This window comes from Lathamus discolor, chromosome 1 (assembly GCF_037157495.1).
Source record: "Lathamus discolor isolate bLatDis1 chromosome 1, bLatDis1.hap1, whole genome shotgun sequence".
Taxonomy (NCBI): Eukaryota; Metazoa; Chordata; class Aves; order Psittaciformes; family Psittacidae; genus Lathamus; species Lathamus discolor.
In genome coordinates this window covers 125,007,429-125,029,499 of record NC_088884.1, presented here as the reverse complement: position 1 = coordinate 125,029,499, position 22,071 = coordinate 125,007,429, and the positions used below count along the sequence as shown (strand labels likewise).

The 22,071-nt window shown below is 37.1% G+C and overlaps 1 protein-coding gene across 5 annotated transcripts in view; it reads right to left on the bottom strand.

Annotated features, from left to right (window-relative positions):
• The window catches only part of PALLD (palladin, cytoskeletal associated protein), a 194,047-nt gene that overhangs the window by 122,902 nt on the left and 49,074 nt on the right, over positions 1–22,071 (bottom strand). For 3 of the 5 annotated variants that reach the window (XM_065694152.1, XM_065694158.1, XM_065694187.1), the window contains one exon: positions 1,203–1,381. In XM_065694152.1, the coding sequence (XP_065550224.1) occupies positions 1,203–1,381 (179 nt within the window). Of the gene's footprint in view, positions 1–252; positions 330–1,202; positions 1,382–21,734; positions 21,824–22,071 lie in introns of those variants that run through there. The other 2 variants (XM_065694177.1, XM_065694167.1) reach the window with 2 other exon arrangements.

Genomic DNA, 22,071 nt, shown 5'->3' with positions numbered 1-22,071 from the left:
TCATGTCTAAAATACAGTCCTCCTCTAAAAAAAACCAGTAATAATTTTACTTATGGTTAAGTCATTTACTTTCCTCAGAGAAAATTATATTTGAATTATGACTAATTTTGAAATGAAGAAATATCTTGACAACTGCTAGCAGTATATTCCGGACAAAACCAGCATGACTGACTTTTAACCCAAGCTGAAGTCAGTGTACCAAGTATAAAGAATTATATCCTGCCCCTCTACTCTGCTCTCGTGAGACCTCACCTGGAATATTGTGTACAGTTCTGGTGTCCTCAACGTAAAAAGGACATGGAACCATTGGAACAAGTCCAGAGGAGGGCCACGAGGATGATCAGGGGACTGGAGCACCTCCCGTATGAAGATGATAGGCTGAGAAAGTTGGGGCTGTTCAGCCTGGAGAAGAGAAGGCTGCGTGGAGACCTCATAGCAGCTTTCCAGTATCTGAAGGGGGGCTATAGGGATGGGGGGAAGGACTCTTCATTAGGGACTGTAGTGATAGGACAAGGGGTAACGGGTTAAAACTTAAACAGGGAAAGTTCAGACTGGATATAAGGAGGAAGTTCTTTACTGTAAGGGTGGTGAGACACTGGAATGGGTTGCCCAAGGAAGTTATGAATGCTCTGTCCCTGGTGGTGTTCAAGGCTGGGTTGGACAGAGCCTTGGGTGACACAGTTTAGTGTGAGGTGTCCCTGCCCATGGCAGGGGGTTGGAACTAGATGATCTTAAGGTCCTTTCCAACTTTATTCTATGATTCTATACTTACACATGACTAAAGACAGCTCATTTGGGGCAGCCACATTTATTTGCACTGGAAGGAAGTTCAGAACTGAGGCAGGGATTACTGCTATCATGAAAATCATTATCGGTATTTCCAGTCAAATCTTTGTTTTACAGAGGGTACTACTTAAAAGCTAACCACATGACAAAAGCTCTGCTTGTTCATCTTTTTCCATTCTTTACCTTTCCTGTACCTTAAATAAATGCAATCTACCCACTGATTCTTGGGATATTTTTTGAAATACCTGAATTAATATGATGAGGTGTTCTAAATGTGTTGCATTAAAAGGAAGCAGAGGAACACCATAAAAATATCACCAAAGCAAACGTCATCTTAATATACAGAACCAAAACCAAACTTCATCTGAGTTATCTTTTCCTGTGTGCATCAAGTATCATATTATGTCACCTCTTACCTTCAATGAATATTTCAGCTGATGTACTATCTGCACCAATGGAATTTGAAGCCACACAAGTATAGCGTCCAGTATCGTCTTCAAAGGCTTCTGCTATAATTAGTGAATGAAGTCCTCCACTTCCAGAACGGATTTGAATGTCAGGGGAATTCTGGAGTTCTTTTCCTTCACAGAACCATCTGCAGCCCACACACATTTAGAAAGACAAAGAAAAAAGAACATAAAGAATTGGTTCAGGCTCACTGCACACAAGAAGACATTACACTCTGCTGCAAAAATCTAAATTGCTACTGAAATCAGCATATGGTGCTTTGAAGTGTTTAATGACATTTGCAAAGAAATAATCTGCTCGAATAAACTTTGCTCAAAAGGTAGTGAGACGTTTCTGAATGCTAAGGAAATCATACACACCTACAATTTAAAACTCTTCCCTGTCCTGTTTTGGGAGAATTAATGTTTTCTGTGTGTCTTATGTACTGGCTTGGTTTGACTGCAGTCTAATTAATTTCATTTTAACTCGCTACCCCATTCTTCCTAATACTCACCAATTCTCCACACAGGATGTTTGATTTTTGTCTGTCATGCCCAGTCGACCTAATATAATCCCATGGTACAGCTTCCATATTGCTAAACTTGAAATAGGTTTACTTTTGCCTTGGATCAAGAACATAAACTGGTTTTCTAGCTCTGGATTTTTATGTATGTATATAATGCATATCCCACTATCAAAAAAATATGCCCCAATGCCAAATACGCCCCAATACCCAAAAGATATTGCAACAAAAGCAATGTACAGGCAAAACAGACACTTATCTGGGGTGACTTATGACTAGGCAAAAGTACAACCTATTTTGTTTACATGGGGTCAGTCAAGCATTTTCCAGGGCAGGCTGCCTGAAGAGCTAGTCCATGTTTGCAGCACACATTGCTGCCATGAAAGTACCAGCTCCCACCTTTTTTCTGTTTGATTCCCTCATACTAGCTAGTCCTATTCTCATAGGCTACTCACTGAGTTGTCCATACCTCTAGCAGCCCAGCAAGAAGAATTGGATAATTCTTTACTTACAGGGGCTGCTGTGCAGTTTTGCAAGGGGTGATAGATTGGTAAGTCATTAAAGGAAAATCACAGGGACAGCCTTCCTTCCGTTCTCAAATGCACTACATCCTGAAACCAGATTTTGCCAGGTCCTTCTGAGCTTGTTATTCCTGCTCCAGTCCTACAAACTCACTCCGATCTTTACCACTTTTCCTTCCTTTCCTCTTATCCCATAATATAACCTGCACTTTTCAATGCTCTCTCTCTCTGTCCTCTTTTCCCTCTCCTTCCTCTGCCACCCCCAAATTCAAATCTTGCTGTGGTGAGGACAAAGACAAAAGGGGAAAGTTCTTGACAGCAAGCTTCAAAAGTGATCTTTCATTCTTCCCTCACCCATATATTTTCAGTTTCCTATGATGGTAAGGATAAAAAAAAACCAAAACACCTACATCTACAGAAATTTAGGGAGAGTCAATTCAAATTAAAAGATGATGGTATTTTTAAAACTAATTTGGAAAGACATAAAACATGCCAGCAAAAAAAAAAAAAAATTAAAATTACATTTTTCCTTCAGTTTGTAAAGGTTTATGAGACAATTTTTGCAGTTACAATCCAGTAATACTTCAGAATCAGTCTTTATTTTTCCTCTCTATGAAATGACTTTCCACCTGACCTCCTTCAAACACAATAACCCCAAGGAGTTACACAACCCCCCTCAACCTATTTAGGAAAACCATGCAACACTACAGGATGACAGATACTACATAGTACGGTGAGGAGTCTTTAGAAATAAACTGCCTCATTTTTGTTGTTCTCTTTTTATAAGTAAACTATATGTAATTAACAGAAGTAAAACATATGTTACAAAATGTTCTTCTAAAAATAGACTGTAAAACTTGAAATTACATGCTTATTTTAGAATGTAGGGTTAAGAAAGCTAGCAGATTAACACGCAAGACAATTCCCCTTTTTAACAGCCACAACTGTGGGCAAACTCTCTGTGCTTATGAACAATAGATCTTCTATTCCTGAAGGTGAAAAAATGTTGATAGTGGCATTAAAACCATATGTAATTGTCTTGTGTAATTAAAAGACTAACAAATTCCTTTTCTGTCTTCTGTTATGCCCAGATAGTGTACACAGAAAGTACCATTTTTGGAAGGAACTAACAAACTTTCATTTGTTTACTCAGCAGACCCTTTTGACCTACTTTTACAACTATTGGTCTTGGAGACAAATCTATTCTGTCAACTCCACTGCCAAAATTAACATTTCTCTTCCCCTTCTTCCCCTCCTTTCCTCTCTTGTCACAAGTCCTCCTTTCTCCCAGCATAAGGACCTCTGCTACTACTTCTGCTTATTAGACCTTCAGAGTCCTAACCTCTGTGCAGCCTTTCCAAAGTCACATTTTAAATGATATGCACAAGAGAGAGGTTAATTCAATTTCTAGACAATCACAGACAAAGCCTGTAATCTGAGGCTCTACTTAACCATTAGTTCTATTTTTCTTTCCTTTCCAGAAACATCCTGCAAAGGAAAACCTCTCCTTCAAGCTTAATTGTTTTCTCAGATAGATCCCATTTGAGTTTCATGCAAATTGTATGGCTTTCAACTGTCTCCCAACTTCCATACTCACAAAACATTGAAGAAACTGTGATAAACATATGAATTCAAAATAAAAGCTCTTTTTTTTGGTCAGATGATGTTTAATAAGCGAACTTTTATTAGAAGAACAAGTTCTACACTGTCCCTTGATTCATGCATAGATACAGTCAGCCTTAAGTAGTGGATCTATTACTCAACACTGGTTGGGACTGAGACTCATTGCATCACACCAGTGACATACCACTGAAAACGAGTCCTGACCTGCTACATCAGACACTGTCTACCACAGGGAAAAAAGCATAAGTAAGCAATTCAATACAAAATTACCTCAGCCATCATTAAGGTGATGTCTGATGAACAGGAAACAGGCCTGGTGTGGGACTGCACTGTTTATTGTGGAAAGAAGTATTCACCTTCACAATGGGCAAGAGCAGAATTATTTGAAAGGAAGAACACTGGAATACACTTAGTTATAGTCTTTTTTTCTAGTTGTGGCTTTTTTTTTCTTTTCTGTCTACGTGTTGATAAATGGAGAAGATTAATTAACATGACTTTCATTTGGAGATTACATCAAAATTAAGTTAATGAGAAAATACTCAACTTAAATACTTGTCCTGCAATAACTTGCTAACAGCCAGTCCAGTTCAAGGGAGTTTGTGAATTAAAAAAAGGGTCAGCAGATAAAAATAAATGAAGCATTTTTTTTCCCCAAACACAGTTTGAATTTTAGTTATCCATCTTTTATGTAGTATGGGCTATTAAAGAGCACAAAATGGCTACTTACAGGCCTCCTCAGCCTTACTGTCATTATACTTGGAATAGGAATGGTAAGAGGATTTTCAGCTCCTAAGGACTGAAAAATACTCAAAGAGAAATCTTTGAAGCATTCTCTCTTTCTGAAGAGGGATCACCAAAGCAAGCAACAAATCACTATCAAAGGGAGGCTGAGCCAAAGAAACCAGGAGAACTTATGGCTAAACACGGGAAACCAGCCACAAAGCAAAGTCTTGCTTGCTTTTGCAAGCAAGAAAATTCCAGCTTTATGCTAACTAGGGCAGCATTAACTCATGTCCAGGCTACTTCAGCCTACTGATCCTCTTGGGCAGAAGAGGATTATTATCTAGCTGTAAGAAAGCAGTAACACTTCTGGAAAGCCAAAATACCCTAACCTAAATCAAAACCAAAAGACACTGAAAGTAACAGAGGAATAAAGGTGCTGCAGATATTTTGCGAGAAAAAGAATTCCCTGCGTAGAGAATATGTGTTTTAAACACATCTATTTCACAGGTTCTGGATTCCAAATACAAACATTATCTACTCATCTCACTATCCCTTCATTGTAGGTTCTCAATATTGTATAAAGTGTGCAGATAGAAACAAAACAGGCAGAGACACCACCAAAAGGTTTAGCATATGTGTGTACGTATCAGTCCCCAAAATAATGCTCAAGCTTGCATCCTAGTACATTCCTGCAGGCCGTGCTAGCATTCATGCAAATGTGTAGAGTGTAGAGAACTCTCCCCTTGAAAGAGAAGAGACATTAGTGTAAGATGTCAGATAAAGGCTGGCAAGAAAAGTCACATGAAAGTAATAAGCATTTCATGTAACTGGAATTCATTTTATTAGTCATTAAAGTGTCTTGCCAAATTTTAAACACTGAATTTCTCTGTTCTTTCCTATGTTCTTCATACTCTTTCCTCCATTTCTCTTCCTGCCTGCAATTCCACTGTACCACTTTTTGCCTTGCCTTTTCTTCACTTATACTTAGTTTTCACCTACATTGTATCTGTTCTATTTTAAAACAATAGCAATTAAGCATTTAATGCAGACACTGAAACACAATCACTAGACTGGAAAGTCAATACTCCAAGGAAGCAAACCAGAGGTATTTTGGTAGCAGGGGAACTATGACTGAGACACCCACTTTTCACGCTTCAAAGCCTACTTGGCTATTCCACTGGCTACGCTATTGCATGACAGCAAAACTAGACCAGCCAACAAAAAGGGAACAGTCAGATACCAGGTAAGCAGCAGTTTATGCACACTGACATCAAGCAGCAATTCACACAATACATCTATCTTTTTCAGTAATTTTCATGCCCTCACAATCCTCCATGCTTGGAAATACATATGAGCAGGTGTGCCTGGGATTTTAATGACTGCGAACAAAATATAAACAGAGTTGAACAGCACACTGACTGAGTAAGCACCAGGGCCTTAAGAAAAACAGCTCAAGGTTCTCTCTAATGCATAATCCTGCTGGAACTTGAGTTTTTTGAGAGTCACTGAGGAATAGAGAGGTTTTCCTTTCTGCACACTCTTAAAAGTTAATTTAAAATGGCAGCTGTAGTGAAACTTTAAGATATAGCCTTAGGGAAGAATTGTAATAGGGAACTCTGACCACTACAAAAAAGTGCAGAGAGATAAGCTGTAAATTAAAAAGTAATTTTATCCTTAGTGGCGTTAAGTATTTCCAGAAGAAAAGTTAAAATTAAATACTCTGACGTTCCTGAACTGTCAGAGTCAGCATTTCCATCACAATACTGTGTAACTTTCATTTTGTTTTTCATTGAAGTTTAGCAGTCCAACACTTCCAGACTGTAGAACACTACTACATAAAGAATTTAACTTGATTTTTTTAATAGAAATAAACTTTGCCATGTAAGATTTAGATACACTGCAGTAATCAGATTATTCAGATGCCTGTTCTTTGCATATCACTCAATTTTTTGCACAATATATAATTTATTTGTATACATAATTCATAAAAGTCATCAATAACATACACACATACGTAGAATATTTGTATTTTGTAATCTTTAAAGAAAGTTAAGATCTTAATGTAGATGTTGCTGCTTTGCCTGAACCTTGAGTTAAGCAATTAAAAAAAGGCTCTATATACTGACAACCACAGAAGCCAATCTTTTAATTATAAAAAGTGTTATATTACAAACAATATACATTATATACTTTTTCAGAATTTAAGTGATTTTTCAGGTGTTGCACAGTGTTCTCCAAGCTCTCACACATTTCAATGAGGACTTCTTACCCAAGTAAATTGCATGATTAGGTACTTGGGGACCAAAACTGCCCTCTCAAAGTGTAACAGAAAATGGCAAGAGAACATCAAATGGCTGTATTTTCAAGACACTCGTCAACATTTCAGCCTGTCTTTCCTACAAGTTAATTCTGCTCCCTCTGAAGTCAAGCTTTGCATTGTGCCCTGTGCAAGGATGCAAAAAGGAAGGTGTGCAGAAGGTAATAGATGTGACCAGCTGAGTTATGGGCTACAAAGCTTCTAGGAACAATGAACAATGGATTCTTGTCACTGACTGCAGGCTTCAGCAACTCCAAAGCTCATGTTTTTAGCTTATTCCTGTCATTAGGAAAATTCCATCCCTACATTCCTGTGTAGGTTTTCCAAGTCTCTTTCTGTTCATTTTACCTGCGGGATAAGGATTCTGCTCCACTTCAGCATTTCTTCTGGGGAAGTAAATGGAAAGTTAGTTTGAGATTTTGACAGCTCCAGACAAGATACTCAAGAGTGATAGCCTGTAGCTCATATCATTCTCCTTGGGTACTGCACTGCTCCACAGCCTTACATAGCTGGGCACAGCAAATTATGGAAGAAAAACTGCATTGCCAGACTTGATTCAAAACTAATTGCTTGTCTTAAAATCACAGGATTAGCTTTAAAGCTTGTAATTCTTTGTTGTTTGTTTCTTTTTTTAAGATTGTATTTTGTCCATTCTTTCCAATTGTTGGCCTCACTTCATAGCTTTCAAGTGGAGGAGCTTTTAAAGAATGTATTTATGATGGAGGCTTTTAATTACCCAAATGATACATTCATGCAAGAAAACACAAAAGTGACACTAGAAAGTATGAAAATTAAATACAACACTGAGCAAAGCAAAGATTTATAATTGCCTAACTTTCCATATAGTAAATCCTTTACAGAATGCTTTTCTTCCTTAGGTTAAGGAAAATTTTATATCAGTTACTTGAGAGTTACCTTTGGTTATTTTGCATTTCTCTGGCAGTTGTAAATGCATGCCACTGATTTCAACTGTTATTGCTACATTATTCTTCAGCACAATAAGAATTTTTGCCACAAAATGTATTTCTTTGAAGTTACTGAACTTACTGAAATTCACTTCTACAAAATTACTCCTACAAACTCCACCACTGAGGCAACAACCTCCTATACCCTACGATCCTTCTGCTTTACCTCAGCTTTTTGTTACAAGCTATTTTTAATGGAGCACCTTAGTCAAAACATTACATACATTATAGCATGAGCTAATAGTTACTACATCTTTTTAGTAACTCTCCATTGAATTAAGGACAAATTTGTCCTGAAATACAAATTGTTTTGTTTTTTGGTTTTGTTTTAAAGGAATCCATACAGCTGTTCAGATTGTTTGTTTGTTTGAGAGACAGAAAGTCTTAAAAGATGTGGCCTTGGTGTGGGAAAAGCATAAACAGTAATTGATACTTTTCTACATTTCTCATAATCTGAATACATACCATGGAAAACTGTACAGAAGAATGTAAGAATGTAAAGAAGAATGAGCTAATAAAGCAAAACCATTCTAATTCAGCAAAATTTCATCATTACGCATTGCACACTTCTATGTTAACCCTGCTTTCTTATAAAGGTCTAGAAGATATAAATGACATGATGAAGTAATGAAGTGTCTGGATGTAAGGGAAAAAATGGTGAGACTGCAAGGATAAAACTGAATTACATTCCACGCCTATAATGAAGATGTTTAATGCTAATTTTTTCTTTATAGAAACCAGAGATAATATAACATACAGACAAGAGGTACTTGCTCTACGATTTACTTGGATATGTAATCCAAAGCTATTTAATCATGATTAATAAACATCTCCTCTGTAACAGGCCGCATAGGAGGCTAAGGTCATGTTCCCTAATGGAGACTCACTTCTTGCAGGAGTAACTTTTTTTAGAAGTGGATATATTCAGCATTTTTTTTAGAATTCTGATTATAAAGAAAATATCTAAATACTTAACAGAAGAACAATAAAGAATTTAGCAACTTTCTTGCTGAAGTGGTTTCAAAGCCTCCTAAGTACATTTATGCCGCACAGCAAAGAAGCCAGGGAAATGACTCTTGCTGTTGACAGTACTGTGGTGCTGGGGCAAATGACATTTCACAAACACACCTAATGGTATCCAAATGAGATACCACATTTCAGGTAATCCTGTTTCATCATGCAAAGACATCTGTGCAGCTACATTTATTCAGTAGGAACAGCAAGGAGATCATGTTTCTTTAACTGGCTAAAGAAGCAGTCAATATCAAAGAAAAAATCTGTTTTCCCTCTCTAAATGGGATGAACAAATATCTTATGCTTATAAAGAAATTTCTTCTAAAAAAATATTGCTTATGTTACAGTCTTCATATATGAAATAAAAGAATGCTGAACTGTATGCTGAATAACTTATTTTCTATTTTTGATGTTCAAAGTTGAAAGCCTACCTCATATCCTATTTTATTTATCTTTGCCCTTTGCCCCAAACGATTTATCTTTCTTCCTTATGTCTGTCCATCGCCAAAAGACAAAGCATCTTATCACTCTTGAGCCTAACTGCATGTTTTCTGAACACAGAAGTATTTAAAAGGTGTAGGTGTAACCCACAGATTTCACAGGCAGTTTCAGAAGCCTTGCACAGAACTTTATTTTCTGTATTTGGGTGCAAGCCCATGCTATAAATGTGTCATTTTCAGAAGCAGCAATTTAACTGTCAAATCGATGTGGATTGATAATTCTGTTTGTTCTATATTTGGGTAATCATCGGATCAAGAAAGAGAAAATAATGTGCAATTTAAGGACAAATTATGTAGCGCAAACTGCAAGCCATCTTTTACAACAAGCATGGTGATTATTTGCCACACATACAGCTAGTTATTTAAAAATAACAGTGCTTCCTCATTTCATTGAGTAGCTTCTATAAGTGAATTTGGGCATATATAGATTTACAAATTACGTGCCCATGTTCAGATATGTAAATAAAAAACACGAGAAAAACTGCAAGAATAATTTGCATGTAATTTAAGATACTGATGTTTCCACACTTTTATCTGCAAGACATTTTTGAGGACTGTTGGACTCATTAGATAACTGCAGGTTAAATGTAATGAGATTTTCCATAGCAGTCATTTTCTTCAGAAAAATAATTTACATTTTTGATATTTATATTTTTTTATATATATATATTTAATGTAACAATTTCCCTGTATCATCTCAGACAGTTTCTTCACTCTCTACTATGTTCTGGACCATTATTTTGCACTTCACAAGTCTATAGGAGGGTATTTTACATAATCTTCTATTTTACTAAGCTTGAGTTCCTGCTGCATATATGGGTTCTCCCATCAATTACAACTCAGCCATGCATCTGACATACACCTCCTAAAGTGGCTTTTGAGATGAAGTGCAGTCTCTGCAAGGATGGTCAGAACTTCTCTGCAGATGCCTAAGAAATAATCCTGCTGTCTCACAGGTTAGCCAGGCAGAAGAAGGATAAATAAGAATAATCGAAGAGAATACTACTACTCTCCTCAAAAGACAGTGTAGGCACTGTCTGGTACAAATGAAGAGCCAAGAGAACTTTTTGCTCCATTATAATTAGAGTTCTGCAGTTCAGTACTGAAAACAGTCACTCAACACCTCGGATAGCTGCGCTTGATGATATGTCATTTTTCAAGCTCCCATGACATGTTGAAATTGAAATGAATTTCCTTCAGAACAAAGCCAATATTGCCTCACAACAAAATACCTTCAACTTCAGGAGACTAAGCTGCTAAGATTGAAAAATTTCTTCACTTAAAACAGTTTTCTTCAGATATAAGACCCCAAAATGTAATTATAAAAGCCTTCAAATATTAGTAAAAAAAAAAAAAAAAAGATAGATTGGAAATAGCAGTGAGCTACAATAGCCAAACAGTTATTTATATATATTTTTAATACACATATATGTATAATATACACATATATAAACATACACACATGTATTTATTTTTTTTTTTATATCACTAAATACAAGATATGGCAAAATAATTGCATAGTTGCAAATTTCCACTTATTATTAGCCCCCCCTCTTAGGTTTGGAAAATAGCTGTTTGTTGCTTTGTTTCATAAATACAGTAGTAACATGATCTGTAGCCTCTCTGGGTTTCAGAGTTAATTTAATAAAACAAAAAAATAAAAAAAGAAAAAGAAAAAAAGAAAAAAAAAAAGAAAAAAGAAAAAAGAGTGGAACCCTACAGCCCAAACCCTGTGAATATTAACGGATCGTAATCTGGTTTGCAAACTTCAAAATAAATGCATTAAAAAGGAAAGGAAAAGGGAAGGAAAGAGGAAAATTCTTTGGTGTTCTGATCTAGCTACAAATGTCATTCTCCATAACAGGTTAGTAAAACCAAAACAAATCCAAGAAGCAGGACAGCAGATACAGAAAAAGTACTTCAGAACAGTTCACACTAATCAGTAGGTGCTCCCAGCACTGATAGGAAGAATGAAGTACAAGTTCAAATTGAAGCAGGCAGAGTACATACAGTGAGTATACATTCACTTCATTCCTTAACATTTCATACAACTTTCTCATTTTGTTTTTTCAGGTTTCATATTTTGATGGAAGCTTCTTTTGAAATATCTTACACATTTCCATCTCCACTGCAACGTAGGCAGTAGCTTGCTGCCAATGCCAATCAATGGGTAAGCTGCTTTCATGTATCAAAGCATGAAGGTGGAACAGTTTATAAATGTGAAGAAAGAGGAACTGCAGGCATAAACCAGCTGATTGCAGTTCTGTCCCTAATATTACCGTTGATGCTTTAATTATTTTTTTAATGTAAATCAAGTTTAAATGATTACCAGATACAACCCTTTGTGTTCCGCACTTTTATAGGTTGATACTCTCAGAGGATTATCACAGAACTGTGAAATACTCTATACAGAATTCAGCACTGAACACAAGACAAATCCAGCACTGGAAACACGCACTGTTCACATTTAAGTAGCTACTACATAGGAGCCCCTATAATTTTAGGGCATGAAATGCCAGACACTGAGCAATAATTTCTTTCTTTCTGACAGATAATTAAATTGACTGGCTTTGTACAACTTCCTTCTTGGGCCTGGAACATCTTACCCTGAAGTCAAAGTGTGGTAGACATCACCCGCATTTCAGATTGTTCCACTAATTCATTTGTCATTAAGTCAAGCAGACCCCTTCTGTTTGTGTCTGTAGTTGTGCCAGAAGCAAATGATTTATTTGCTGTTTTGTTTCATGCAAAGATTATAATCTCTTCCCCTAAAAATCAGAATATAGATTTCCAAAGTGGAGATGCTCCTCTGTTTCTTCACCCTGTAGCTAAAGGAACCCTTTGCTACACATGGAAATACATACAAACAAATTTTCTTCCAAAGATAATCCAGGAAACTCTGCCTGCTTTATTTTCTATTTAGCATCCTCAGATATCTGTTTAAACAAAGTTACAGAAACATTACCCATACATTTTAAAAAGTAGTCTCCAAATGCAGCCAGCTCTGTACTGATAATCAATAATAGGGGAAACATATGAGAACAGAATTACAGTTTAGTGCTTCAGAAAAGTCACACATATGACTATTACAGATAACATTCTTGATTTCATATGGGCTGTTCTCAGACTCAGCGTGTGCTGGAACAGCCAACTAGAGCAGCATATTATGCCTCCCGTATTTGATTCCACTGTTCCCTCCCTTCATCCATTTTTCCCATTCTGTTAGGCATACCCTCATGTGCATTTTCATTAAGAACATTCGCCATCATTTTCCAGAGTGTTTAGCACATGGTGTATCTTGCTAAACGTAAGCATTAGACCACCTGGTAACAACAGTCTAAACAGGATCTAATAGCTCAGAACAGCAGTTGCCACTCATCTACAGTGAACGTCGGCAATCACACAACGAATGTTCTCATCTCTGAAGTAGGTGAATGAAATGAATCTCTAAAGAAAAGCTCAATGAATAGGACTTTCAGCCTCAAAACTGTAATTGGACATGAGATAATTAGATATGCTTTATTATTGAGAAACTGAGGAACTTTGCCCAGTGTTACCCAGGAAAGGTAAGGGTGAAGTCAGAACTCAGCTCCCACTGCCTTAACACTAAAACCATGTCCACGCACTGACCAGGTCTCCAGAATAAGTGCAGGTTCTGACCTTGCATTACCAGATGTATTGTTAGCCATAATATTATTATACAATCTTTTAAAAAGCTAGCAGATCGGAATGAAGAGACTGATGCAAGTTATTCTATAGCACTGCATGACAATCAGTACAGGAGCTTCATTTGCCCGCTGTTGCAGAAAAATTTTACATGGCCACCTGCCATTAACTCTGAGGGCAGTTATGCACCTAAGTCTCCAACATGTGCACTAAATAACTGTAACTATGTTCACCTAAATTGCAGATACTTGACTTATACACACCTAGGTTTATATCAAGTTAGCACTTCTGGTATTCGATAGGAAAATGCCGTGATCATGGAAGGGAAGAAAAGAAATAAAATTAAAAGCAGTGAAGACAGTTAAAGCAGGTTAAAAAAAAAAATAAATAAAAAAAAAAATCAAAGAATTTAATAATCATATGTAAAATGCTGAACATTTTTCAGACCCAAAGAACTGTTGAGGCTTGCAGGATTAACACGATTGCTTGTCTAGCTGAAATGGAATGCGTATCATCTATAACTGAAATGCCTCTCTTAGCCATCCCTTCTAACTGTATATTCCTTTGACCAGAAATGCATTTTGAACTAGTGTGCTGTAATTGTTTTGCCAATATGGGGAGGGGAACCTCTTCCAGAAATGCCCAGCATAATCGTGCAGTGGAATACTGTTATAAATTTTGAGAGAAGGACTGTGAAGAGTTAAAAGACGGAAAGTTACAGGGATAAAATTGCATTTACAAAGTTGAAATTCTATACATAAGGTAGATTGCATTTAATATGATTGTAGTGAGTTAGTTAGTGGCAAGTTCCTGGCTAGCAATACACATTTCAGATGAAGCAGTAATGCTTCTCAAAGCCATAATACTGGGGAAGAAGTTCGGAAGTATTTTAGACCAGTTGCTTTAGTTCACAGAAAAAACCCAACAACATTAAACCCTGAAACCTTAATAACTTGGAAATCAATGATAACTAAAAAACCTGTCCATCCAGCGAGTGTAGCCTAATTCATACTGAAAATAACGAAGTGGCATCTGTGGAACTTGTAGGTTTACCTGGAAAACTGGCAGACATCTTGCTGGAGTTAAGAAAGGTAGAAAGTCAAGACATATACTGCAATCACCATGATTTTTATAGGCCCATTTAACTGATGCTTACAGAAGACAGTTATCTGCATTATTGTGACTGAATAGATAAACCTTTTTATTTGCATCTGTGGCATTAGCTAAACTAGATCAGATTAAATACAAAATGAAACCCTGCATAATGAATAAAAAACTGCTTCATTCTTACATGAATACTGTTCCTACTACCAATCTCCCTTTTTCTTACTTGCCAATTACTTCCAAACTAGTCAGTAAACACAACTCTGCTGATCAGAAGATAAACCACTTGATTCACACAGGTCAGGTCAGCAACTTAGTAGCTGCGAACAAAGGAAAACAGCTGTCAGCAATTTTGTCAGTGACTTGCATTAAGTATGCCAGCAGTCAAATCTAGTCAGTGAGGCTCAGCCTGCAGAGATGGACATCATTCTGCAGAGTGTCAGAGGATGTAGAGAACAAGTAGCCCAGCACTGACTATAGTTTTCAATATCAGCAGCAGCCTTGAATGGCTGGGATGTCAACAGAGAAATCTGCCATCACTGAAGCATTGAAAATTAGAATGACCTGTACTCACAGTCTGTTTCATGTATTTACCAATAACAAGAGTAGCAACTGTACAGTCAGAAGAAATGGTTTGGCTGAAGTCAGTGACATACAGCTTAAAGTTCTCAAATTTCTGAAATAGATCATCACACTTTTCATGTCCCAAACCTAAAACAAAGTCCTCATGCAAGCATCCTCAGGACTATCAGGAAAATAAGATCAAATGAGGTTTTCGTATAGTTGTGTGAGGTGCCCAACAATGGATATAATCAAAAGTTCAGAAAAAAACCCACACGCCTTCTGTTTTCCAAAAATAAATCAATGGTAAGCACTTACACTTTGGTTCTTGGGGTTTGGTTTGTTTGTTTGCTTTTTAGTCAACAATTTTCTAGTATTTTCTTGTTCATAAATTAAATCAAAACTTTGTAAATAAAGGGTATTCTGCATTTTGGAGTCTTGACAATTTTGTGGTTTGAATGGTTTTTTTTTAGTAATGCCTAAAACAATAAGCAAATGCAGAAATTGTGATCATTCAAGTTCAATTCTAGTATTTTTCTTTCTATATAGTGTTTTCTTAAGTTTTACTTATTTTGAACTTCTTATTTTTCACATTTGCTTGACAGAAGTTAAAGAATCAAGTCTTTTGCTGCATTATTGCTATTTAACCATTTTAAATGGTTTTTGGTGAAAGTTTGTTCTTAACTTACGGACACAGTCTTTGCCAAATATGTTTTTATCTCCTTCATCCATACAGCTAATTCTTGCTATTTTGCTTGTATTCTTTAATTTGTAATTCAGACTCAGTGACATTGACTACTTTCTTTCTATAAGTACAATTGGAAAACTTTGAGAAAACTAATAAAAGAGATATTCAGCAGAAGAAATTATTGAACCTAGATCTGAGGTTACCTGTATAATCATTGAAATTCAGCGAACAATCTAACAATTGACTTTGTTTCAGTAACAGTTTAATTATCCATAAGAGACAGAGAACTTCAGGCCTTTTGCAAACACACACTTGTAACATGTTTAATAGCTTATGAGCCTACAGGCCTGGACTGAAACTGGAAGCTTTCTGAATTATTTTCCAACATTACCTAGCAGAACAATGCCTCAGCAATACTGATTATACCTGTTCTGATTCATAATGTAATATTATCAAATACATTTTCCACAGTTGCTGGTGAAAAAAAAAAAAAAAAAAGAAAAAGGCCTGATCTCTGTGTAACAGCTACCATTTTTACAAGTAACTGTACTTCTCTTTGCCATGCTGTTTCCTTATATCCTGCCTCAGAGGTAAGTACAATAACAGACATCGCAAAAAGCTCCCATTAAAACAGCTAAAATAAAATTCAAGACTTGTGACTCCCAGATAACATCTGCAGTGTTTTAGGACAGATTTAGAGTGTGTTATATGAGAAGGTCTAGCTGAAACAGCAGATAAGAGGAAGGAAAGGGTGGGGAAGGAAAAGTGCCTGTCCTTGAAGCCTCAGTTGTCCCAAGGCAGCAAAACTTATGCCACCATTTCCTCAGCATCCTTATATATAGCATCCCTTTACAGAAATTAAATAACAGCTCAAATGCGACCAACTTTGTTTATGCAAACAGGTACCTATCATTAGGTGAACTGCTGCATTTATGTGCATTTCAAAATCCACAAGGACTCTCTTTAGAGGAGGATTACATTCACCACTTAAGCCAGACATGAGTTGTAGGTATCACCTTTGCCTCATTAATGACAATTAACTTATGCTACCTGTTCAGCTATCAGTTAAAGTACCGTTACACACCCTCACTAGCTACAACACAGCACAGTTCTCACTTGAGACTTTGGTTTCAGGATTATCAGACAAACTTATACCCATCGTTGCCAGCTATCAATACAGTATGATCCAAAAGCATGCATGTATCCTTGCTTTGTGCCTTGGTCACTGCCTACGTATCTATGGCTAGTGACTGCTTACTCCAAACATTCATCGCTTCCAAGATTCTCCCCACCTACCAACATACAGTGGTCTAAAGAGCCATGCCTCAAAGCACACCACATGTGTTTTTCACAACCATTATGAAAACTGAAATACGGAACAGTATCAAAAGCAGGTTTTACCGGAAAAATCAAAAATTCCATAGGATTCCACAGGTTGAGGGTCAACACGCAAGACTGATTTTAAGTCTACTCCCTTTTGCAAAAACTAGGATTTACATATGCTTGCTGTGGCCCATGTAAATCCTGGAGCTCCATGTTTCCAGTCCTTTTCCATCATGCCTCTTTCCACTGCTTGAAAAACTGACTAAAGAGAGAGGATCTATTTTACATACGAGCACTGCAATGCAGACCGCATCAGCATTACAGTCAGAAAAAACATTTAAGTAGTCATTACATTTGAGAATAATGACAAAATGTCAATCTAGTTACAGGTTAATACCTGCATACCCTCAGCAGCCCTAACAAAGCTCGCCTAGAGATGTCTCAAAGAACAGAATTCCAGTCTGGGATTTGCCAAACATGGGCACTATAAAGGCTATGTTTCCTTTTTTATTTTTATTTTTTGGTAGAAGAACTGTACTGTTTCTTCCACACTACAGTTAAGATTGTCTACTATAAAACCAGTTCAGGTCGCTTCTATGTATTTCATGTGCATTAACAGTAAAACTAAACAGTGACACAACACATTAACATAAGAGGCAGGAATATCAAGGCCCTGTAGTATGCATTTTGACCTCTGGTTAGTTCTCACAGCAGTTACTCTGAAATACTAACAGCTTTCCCATCTGCATTGTGCACTTCAAAGCTACAAAAAACTGCATGTAACTTTTAAACATTTACACTGTAGTTTCCATGAGGCAGAAACTAACTAGCAGTGATCTGTGAACTCTGGGTAAAGGTTGGGGTTTTTTCTTCAGTTTTGATCCTTTTTTTAAGTTAAGATCAAAGTTCACGTGTGCCCTGGAAATCAGAAAGAGAAGCAATGCTACGCAAGAAACTAGTTTGAAAGGGTAAACCCAGCTATATGACTGATCACTCCTTTTGTTTGTTTCTGCCAGCAAAGTTCACTGTCCCAATAACCAAAGACAGCAAAAGCTTATTGTTGTTTACTGAATTTGCTGTTCGAGAATAATACTTGTATGATATTTCCAGATAAATCACTGTGTATGCGGTAGGAACTACTGTAGGAACTGTTCTGCATCTTTACTTCATCTTCCAACCAGAGACAAGAATTAAACAGTAGCTTTCAATGGTATAACTTTGGTCTGTTTTCTAGATATAAAATTCCATGGACCTGTTTTCCCATTTAGAAAGTATCTATATAAAGGCCATTTATCATCTAATACTCACATTTGAAGAAGATTTGGATGGAAGTCTTATATCAAGTGCTATGAAGCACTTTATGGGAGAAAGGATATAATGAGAAGAAAGAACTATGAGTACTGAGAGGAAGAACAAGATTTGATTACCTATTTCAGAATTACAACATGAATAAAAAGAATAGTACAAAGTGCCTACAATACAGATTATTATCATCTCATCCCTCTGTTTAGGGATACACCTTATTCTTGATGATTACAACAGTTTATTAGTGTTCAGTAAGAATCTTTTCATTCCTCTTGAGAGCAGCCCAAAATGCTAACTGGGAGAGCAAGTAATTAAACTGCATACAATAAAACGGTCATTGTCCTTCCCTTTTACTTTTCATGCGTTCCATAATGCCTTTGGAATGGAACATATTTACCATGATTTATGGAGATCTTCCCTTATCTCTGTCCTTCTCACTCTCTCTCAAATCAGGCCACCAATTACCCTGTAATATCCAGAAGAATTCCTGAGATACATTTGCTCTCACTTAAGAGAGGCATGTTTGTATTCTGTGCAAAATACTCAAAGAGGCCGTTCCTCCTTTTATTCAAAGGAACATTAAAAACTATTTGTTTTAACCTTGACCTTACCATTAAATACAATGATCCCAACCCTCAGCCTCTAGGCAATTAAAAAAAAGAATAAAAATCATTTGAGTACACCCAGCCAACAATTTCCACATTACAAAAAAAAAAAAAAAAAAAAAAAGAAGGTCTAGGTTGGAGCCATGTGGTCTCAATCAGGCAGTAAAAAACTCGCTGTATTTTCTTAAATGCACAACTGCAGTATGCCCATAACCTCTCTTAAATCATCTTAACCAGATCTGAATCACACTCACCACAAATGATTCGGTGGCCCTGGAATGTGCTGGGGTAGACAGAGTTGCTCTGCAATGAACACATTTCCCACTTCCCTAGTGTTAAGACAATAGTCTGCAGCAAAAAAAGTTCTTTAAAAAGTTAAAGCCAAGACAAAAAGTGACATCACAGTTCAATCATTCAAGGAAAAGGGGAAAAAAATGCAACTACTGCCTAATAATTCAGTGCTGTGTATCACAGACCACAGTGGGCCAACGCAGCCAAAGAACAGCTTTTCTTGCTGAAGCAAATGGAGATACCACAGGCAGCTGGCAGAGATGTGTAATTGTATTCACAGGGAGCTATTGAATCCATTAAGAAAGCCAGACTCAGAGAGGTTGGTCAATTAAAAAAGCAGAATAACCATGACTTCAGTAACAATCTGCGCATCCCCTTACACTGCACTACAGTATTTCTTACCACAGGCTACCATGACTTTTTGCACAGATGAGTACATATATGGCATGTTGTTAAAAGCTTTTAGGCAGGTCAGATCAAAAACTCCCTTTGAGGTACCTGCATTACCTGCATATATGCTGCTAGCCTTTTCCACCGCTCCCTCAAGCAAATAGGAACAACAGGCACCAGGCACCTTAGCTTACTCAGCACATTTTGGAAGGAGTTCCAAAATACTATTTACACCTAAAGTTATAATAGAGGAAGGGGAATGCAATTTCTTGAGGGATCATAAAAGTCAAGTGTAAGAAGCAAATGGGCAAGCTTTCCTTTACTAACTGTAAGATTCTTAAATGCCACTTCCTCTTTAAAGGTCTGTCTGCAGCCTGGAAGATTTCTTTCAGTTTGAATCACCTCAAAAAACAATTTAAACATGCATCCAAAGTGATGCATATATAAACCAGGAATAGGCCAGACCCAAGATGTTTTGATCCAGTTATTAACCTTTTCATACTTCACGGATGTTGGAATCCAGCAGTTTGCTACAGGCCCATCTCTGAACTCAACACTCATAGCCAAACCTCACAAGGCAGCAGAAAATATGCTTTAACATATCAAAGAAGAAAAACCAGCATAAAGATTTTTCCACCACATCAATGAGGAAAAATGTCATTATAGCACCCATGTAAATTGTGAAACTGAAAGCAGCTGCTGAGGCAACCTGACATGGTGCCATCAGCAGGGGGGGAGCCCAACTCCGGAAAACACTATTCCATTTTTAGCTCTGAAAAAGAATCTTCACTAGTTCTAGTGTGCAATTCCAGTCCAGTGAATAACTTGCCATAAATAGAGCTAGTAGCGGCTATAGAAAGAACTGCCTTAATACATGGCAAACAAAATGTGTACTAAACATCCCCAATATCCTAACATATTGCACACTACCCTGCTGAGCACTATTCTGCAGTTGTTCCATAGTAACAGAATTTGGTGGATCACTTTTACCAATTACCACACAAAGCAGAGTATTCTTCCAAATGAAGGGAGAAAGTCAGAATGGAAGAGCTTTTGTTATGAGTTTCTGAATTCGAAAAAAACCAAACTTGCACATCTCAGACAGTTAATGGACTGTGCCTGCTATACTTTGCACAATCATCCATTTGCTCATTCAGCATATTTTTCATGTGACTAGATTCACCCTGATAACCAGTAGTGAATAAGGTGTCAAACACAAAATAGGTGAACAACTACTTGAAGTACCTGATGAAGCCAGAGTTAAGGAAAGAGAAAAGAAAGCTTTCCTCTTCAGCTCTGTTATAAGAGTACATTCAATCATCTGGTCTTTCCCCCTTTGTCAAATTTATTACACAGTTGAACTTTTGGATTTCAAGGGTTTGTTATTTATCACTTTATTAAGATAACCCATGCAGCAAGACATAATAGCATGCTGATAGCAGGGCTTATCAGTAACTTTAAAACAAATGGGTCCCAGCAGTGAATTTCCTTTGACAGCTAGATGGCATTTCTGAAAGCAAGGCATTTGGGTTAACCTGCTGTTGTGCTGATCATTGTAAAACTTTTTCTAAAGACAAGACAAGAAAATATAAAAAAAGGATCCTTGAGACAAAACAATCCATTCTACTAGCAAACTTAAAAGGCAGCAGTGTTAACACTTCTATAAGGCAAGAACAACTAAATTTTGCTTACTAGAAGAAAACCAAGTTTCTTTTTGCAATTCCTCTCCTCAATCTGAGTCATTTATGCAAGCACACACTCTTTTCTACTGTACATTAGCTTTCACTTGCATGCCCCAGAACAGTAGACCCTTAAACCTTTTGGTTTTTAAACACAGATTCCCCTGGCTCCTAATGCTGTGGAGGGGAGGAGGAGGTGTGTGTGCTCTGAATGAATGCCAATCATTTAAAACAAGTTTATTTTTGGTTCCTATAACCAAAACAGTCTTAGGAAGCATCTCATCCCTTTTCACTCCCACATGCGCCTGAACTTCAGTTCTATTCATATCTGTGATACTTCCCAGGTTCAGCTCTTGCACTTAGAGCAAATGGGTTACTCTGCTAGTTAAAGTTACTCTGTACTACATGTGGTTTAAGACAAAACAGATTTACAGACAACCTGATAATAAAGACATTTGGAAAGCTTTACAGAATTGTACAGGTTACTTAGGAATTTTGCTAAAATACATAAATTCTTACAGTGCTTTATGAAAAGGGAGAAATGAGGAATATTTTACTGCTAGGCACTATTCCGAAACCACCATAACTGAGCACACACTGTATGATTCACTCATGTACTTTTTTCCCCCCCTCTTTGTAGTAAAACAGCTAAAGCACCTTATTGTTCCTTGCATCTTTATACACATTTAATGCTGGCACTTACCGTTGCAGAAGAGATGGACCCACACCCCCCTCAAAAAAGCTGGTCTCCGGATCCTTTATTTCTTGACTACTTCTGTCTCTTAGCTTTGCTGCTCTAAATTCAGCCTAGTTCGCAGAAGAGCACAGAAAAAATTAATAGACAGCCAAGTTGACAAATTCCAGCCACTCACGATCGGCAGTGAAGACGTTCTCCCTAGTTCTCACTGATTCCAAAGAACAAAGCCTGCTGGCAATGAGGAAGCTAGTTTAAGTCCTCTGGCTTCTGTCCAACTGTTGCTCTTGCTTCGGAGTACGTGATAGTGTTTGTATGAGCTTGTAATGCATGTAAGAGATGGGGG